The sequence below is a fragment of the Artibeus jamaicensis genome, unplaced genomic scaffold (assembly GCF_021234435.1).
Source record: "Artibeus jamaicensis isolate MK-2021 breed Jamaican fruit bat unplaced genomic scaffold, CSHL_Jam_final contig_240, whole genome shotgun sequence".
Taxonomy (NCBI): Eukaryota; Metazoa; Chordata; class Mammalia; order Chiroptera; family Phyllostomidae; genus Artibeus; species Artibeus jamaicensis.
In genome coordinates, this window is record NW_026521506.1 from 15,785,807 (window position 1) to 15,791,893 (window position 6,087).

Genomic DNA, 6,087 nt, shown 5'->3' on the forward strand with positions numbered 1-6,087 from the left:
TCCCTTATTTTGTGTAATAGTTTCCTTTTTGCTGCTATAACAAATTACCACAAACTTCGTGGCTTAAAACAATATTATCCTATAGTTAGAGAAGTCAGAATTCTGAAATTGTTTTCACTGGATTAACATGAAGTTGTTGAAAGTCCAGCATTTCTTCCAGAGGGTCTGGAGAGAATCTACTTCCTTGCCTTTTCCAATGTCTACAGGCTGCCTGTGTTCCTTAGATCATGGCCCCTTCCATTCTAAATCACAATGTTAGCAATTTCTCTCCTCTCTAACCTCAGCTGCCATCTGTACATCTTTTTCTCTGATTCTAACTCTGCCACCTTCCTTTTAGAAGGATATCTGTGATTATTTGGGCCTACATGCACAAACCTGGGCAATCTCCCCATCTCAAGACCCATAACTTAATTATATCTTCAAAGCAAAGTCTCTTTTGCCATATAAAATAACATATTCACAGGTTTGGGAATTAGGACATGGACAGTGTTTGGGACTATTATTCAGCCTCCCACATTTGATCAGTGTTTACAACATTTCCTTAGTAGATATGCACAGATGCTTTGATTTGAGTGTTTAAAATACAGACTAACTTTCCACCTGATGAATAATGATTACTGAGGATATGTAAAGGTTGAATTTTATTTCCCATTCATATTTTTTAAAGTACAGAAGTTTTTTTAATATCTTCAGAGTATGAAAGAATTTTCATTTTGCTTGAAGAAGTGCAAGGACCTCTTGCAGTCAAGAAACAATTTGTTGAATTTACCATCAAGGAAGCTGCAAGGTAGGTGTAAAGAGGAAATTTTTGTTCTTTTTTAATCAGTAGTGCCCAGTGCAGGACAGGGAGAGAAAGTCTCTGTCATGCTTTTCTCAAACCCTGGCTCTCACTCACAGTTAAAGCTGACATCAGAAGCATTTAGAATTATCTGAGTCCAACTCATTCATCAACTCTATGGAGCCTTGTAGGCTCACCACAGTCTGAGGTAGGCACTTAGTATTAGCTAAACCCTCATTACATGAGGATACATTTCTGTTCGATGTTGATTTTTAGTTCCATTTGTACTGTGTACAGTGTGTTGCCTTTCACAGTCCTTTAAGTATCTTTTAAAAAAGATTTTTTATTTATTCATTTTTAGAAAGAGGTGGAAGGAGGGAAGAAGAGGGAGAGAAGCATCAGTTGGTTGCCTCTCGAACATCCCCAACTGGGGACATCCACAACCCAGACATGTGCCCTGACTGGGAATCAAACCAGGGACCTTTTGGTCTGCAGGCTGGCACTTGAGCTCCTGAGCCACAATAGCCAGTGGTGCTTTAAGTATCTTTTGGTTAATAAAATTTTTCTTTATTTTTTAGGTTTAAAAGACGAGTCTTAATTCAGTACCTTGAGAAGGTACTAGAAAAAATAGATTCCCACCACCTTCCCAACAATGTTAATCACATCAACAGCAGATCATCAAGTTAATGCAAAGACCAAGGAGAAAAAAAGGACAAGTTTTCTGTGCTGTAGTATGGAACAGAATATTGTTGAATCTCCCTAGAATGTTTTAGTCATGGGAATTGCCTTCCAGAAGCTAAGGAAAAACAGTAGAGTTTTTTTATTTTATGATTCTCTGGCAGTAAAAGCTGGCTTTTGCCCTAAGAATTTTCTCTGAAAGATTAAATTGTTATTTCTTTTCCCAGTTGAGGAAGGTAATGCAGCAGGTTAAATTCAGCACACAATGTTACCCCTATCACAGGTGATAAGGGTTCACTCATGTGAACTTTCTGTTCTAGGCATTTCCAGAGTGACTAGGGCCCACCTGCAAGTGGAGTACTACTTGGTGCTGTTACTATGTCCTTTAGAAAGAATAGATGTTCAGAACCCAATTAGTAATCTTGTGTGTGCCAAACAAAGTTTTCAACAATTTCCAGCTGTGCCTTTTAAATCATGACATATTCAGGACAGCTTGAATCAAAGAGTAAGAAAGCTGCTACTTGGGTAATTTATTTCTCTGTGGGAGGGGGGCAGGGAGAATCACCACACAGTCTACCTCCAACTCTCTTCTATTTTGTCTAGAGACATTACAAAGTGCACCTGAGGCTGCCCCAACCCCTGACATTTGTTTTTGCATGTGACAACAGAATCTTCAGGTGGACTTGTGCATTTTGTGCTTTGAAAGCACCAGAGTAAAAAATTATGTATAAATTTCCTTTAATGTTTATACAAAGGTTTATATGGAGCACTATTGTTATGTTTGTATTAATTGGAAAAATTATGTATACAAAGAGATTTTGACTTTGAATATATGAAATAAATCATTTTATTGATTTTCACAAGTTTATTTTTTTAAAGATTTTATTTATTTATCTTTAGAGGGGAAGGGAAAGACAGAAGGAGAGAGAAATATCAATGTATGGTTGCCTCTCTTGAGTCCCCTCCTGGGAATTGGCCTGCAACCCAGGCATGTGCCCTGACTGGGAATCAAACCATGATCATGTGGTTCACAGGCCCGCGCTCAATCCACTGAGCTACGCCAGTCAGGGCATTCACAAGTTTATTAATGCTGGAGAAATTTCTAGTTGTGTCTTTCTTATGATTAATTATTCCTTTCAGAAGAAAAGGAGACACCATTCTATTAAGATGTTAACATAATGATTTAAACTTCAAAATGTCACTGACAGAACTGAGTGATGGTTAAAATGGTGGAGTAAGGTACTCTGGAGGTTCCTCTCCAGAAAAACTGAAAATACTGGGAAGACACTGTCAGAATCAAGTTTATTTGAACTCTGGAAGATAGCAAAAAGTTCATAGCAACCAATACCAAGACAGAAGACTTATAACCTTAGAGAAATAGAAGAATCAGCTTTAGCACAACCTGGTTGAACCTACACAACAGCATACAGGATGTGGTTGGCAGAGTGAACCTCAGACAATCAGCTGGAGGGAAGGACCCACCAAAGAATAATCCAGCAAATCTCAATACCCAATTACATCCAGAGAGCCAACATAAATGGCATAAAAGGTATCCGAAGACCATCAAGTTTGGGAGATCCCGGAGACTGCGCCATTGAATCCCACAGGTCTCCTACCATAGAAGTTCACACCACAAACTCAGGGAGTCAAAGCAGGTCATGTTATCAGCAGAAGCAAACAAGAAGAGTCTCAGAAATAATGGGAAGACAAAGAAACAACCCCCAATTGAAAGTAAAGGAGGAATCCTCAGAAAGAATGCTAAATGAAATAGAATCAAATCAATCAGATATTGGGTTTAAAACAATGGTTATAGGGAAGCTCAATGAGCTCAGTGAAAATTATAAAGAGCTACAGGGAAACTATGAGGAGCTTACTGCAAACTATCAGCATGAAAAAAAGACATAGAAACCATCAACAAAAGCCAAGAGGAAATGAAGAATGCAATTTCTGAATGGAAGAACACTGTAGAAGGAATGAAAAACAGGCTAGATGAAGCAGAGGATTTAATCAGTGAGCTGGAGGACAAGGTAGAAAAAAAATCCCAGAAAAAGCAAGAAAAGGAAAAAAGAGTCAAAAGGAATGAAGAGAGGTTAAGGGAACTGCAGGACAACATGAAGTGTAATAATATCCATATAATAGGGATACCAGAAGGAGAAGAAGAGGAGCAAGGAATAGAAAACCTGTTTGAAAAAGTAATGGTGGAAAACTCCCCTAATTTGACAAGAGAAAAAGTCACAAATCCAGGACACGCAGAGGGTCCCAGTCACAGGGAATACAATGAGGCCCATTCCAAGACACATCATAATTAACATGGCAAAATTCAAAGACAAAGAGAAAATCTTAAAGGCAGCAAAGGAGAAACAGGAAGTAACATACAAAGGAGCCTCTATATAAGTCTAGCAGCTTATTTCTCAACACTACAAGCCAGAAGGGAATGACAAGAAATATTCCAAGTAATGGAAAGCAAAGGACTGCAACCAAAACTACTCTACTCAGCAAGGCTCCCAATTAAAATTAAAAGCCAAATAAGGAGTTTCTCAGACAAAAGAAGGCTGAAAGAACACACCTCTGCCAAACCAGGTCTGCAAGATATTCTGAGGGGACTGATTTAATATGAAGAAGAAAAAGAGTGAGAGAGAGGAACACAGGTACAAAGGAGGCAAAAAGGTAATGATGAATCAGTATCTATCAATAATAACCTTAAATGTAAATAGATTAAATGCTCCAATCAAAAGACATACAGTAGCTGCATAGATAAGGGAACATGATCTGCACATATGCTGCCTGCAAGAGACCCACCTCAGAACAAAAGACTTACACAGACTGAAGTGAAGGGTTGGAAAAAAACATTCCAAGGAAATGCGCGGGACAAAAAAGCCAGGGTTGCAAAACTTACAATAAAAAAAAAAAGACTCAAAAACAAAGTCCAGAAAAAAGAGACATTGAAGGACACTTCATAATATTCAAGGGAAGAATCCATTAAAAGGTATAAACATTATAAACATATATGTGCCCAATACAGGAGCACCCAAATATATAAGGAAAATTTTGGAGGACTTCAAGAAAGATACAGACAGCAACAAACTTATACTGGGGGATTTTAACACCTCACTGTCAAAAATGGATAGATCTTCCAAACAAAATATCGACAAGGATATTGCAGCATTGAGCAATGCCCTAGATCAAATGGACTTCACAGATATATATAGAAACTTTCATTCCAAAGAAGCTAAATACACATTCTTCTCAAATGTACATGGAATATATTCAAAGATAGAAAATATGAAAGGACACAAAACAAGCCAAGAAAAATTCAAGAAAATTGAAATTATAACAAGCATTTTGTCAGACCACAAGGGTCTGAAACTGGAAACCAACCTCAAGGAATAAACTGAAAAACACAAATTTATGGAAGAGCATCCTATTAAACAATGAGTGGGTTAACAATGAGATCAAGGAATAAATCAAAAAGTTTCTGAAAACAAATAAAGATGAACTCACAACAACGCAAAACTTATGGGACACAGTGAAGGCAGTACTGATGGAAGTTCATAGTGATACAGGCCTACCTAAAAAGATAGAAACATTTCTAATAAACCAAAGCCCAGAGTGAGTACAAGGAAGGAAATACCAAGATTGGAGCAGAATTAAATGCCAAAGAGACTAAAAGAACAGTTCAAAGGATTGATAAACCCAGGAGATAGTTCTTTGAAAAGATAAAATCAATAAGCCTTTAATCAGACTCATCAAGAAAAAAAGAGGACCCAAAATAAACAAAATCAGAAATAGAAGAGAGATTACAACTAATAACACAGAAACACAAAGGACTGTAAGAAATTGTTATGATCAACATTATGCCAAGTAATTTGAAAACTTGGGCAAAATGAACAAATTTCTAGAAAAATATAATTTTCCAAAACTAAGTGAACAAGAAGCAGAAACTCTGAACTGACTGATAACAGATGGTAAAATTGAAGGAGTAATTAAAAAAATTCTGTCACACAAAAACCCATGACCGGACAGTTTCACAGTAGAATTTTACAAAAACTTTAAGAGTTAAATCCTACCCTTCACAGGCTATTTCAATAAATCCAAGAAGAGGGAAGACTCCCAAACTCTTATTATGAAGCCAGCATTATCCTAATCCCAGAACTAGATAAAGAAATAACAAAGAGAGAAAACTCCAAGCCAATATTGCTGATGAACAAAGACGCTAAAATCCTAAAACAAAATAAAAAATGGCAAACCACATCCAGCAATACATTAAAAAGATCATACTCCATGATAATTGAGATTCATCCCAGGGATGCAAGGATGGTACAACATTTACAAATCAATGCACATAATGCATCACATAAACAAAAGGAAAGACAAAAATCACACAATCATATCAGTAGATGTGGAAAAAGCATTTGAGAAGGTACAGAACCCATTTATAATAAAAACACTCGGCAAAATGGGAGTAGCAGGAACACACCTCAACATAATAAAGGCCATGTACAGCCAACATCATATTCAGTGGGAAAAAACTAAAAGCTTTCCTACTAAAATCAGGAACAAGACAAGAATGTCTGCTTTTACCAGCTCCATTCAACATAGTATTGGAATTCCTAGCCACAGCGTGGCTAGAA

General features: G+C 37.1%; 1 protein-coding gene across 6 annotated transcripts in view; it reads left to right on the forward strand.

Annotated features, from left to right (window-relative positions):
- LOC119046928 (integrator complex subunit 6-like) overlaps positions 1-2,324 on the forward strand; it is a 60,605-nt gene extending 58,281 nt beyond the window's left edge. For 5 of the 6 annotated variants that reach the window (XM_037142208.2, XM_053662357.1, XM_037142212.2 and 2 more), the window contains 2 exons: positions 694-787; positions 1,357-2,324. In XM_037142208.2, the coding sequence (XP_036998103.2) occupies positions 694-787; positions 1,357-1,465 (203 nt within the window). In that variant the 3' untranslated portion in view covers positions 1,466-2,324. Of the gene's footprint in view, positions 1-667; positions 788-1,356 lie in introns of those variants that run through there. The other variant, XM_037142215.2, reaches the window with a different exon arrangement.
- The last annotated feature ends 3,763 nt before the right edge of the window (positions 2,325-6,087 follow it).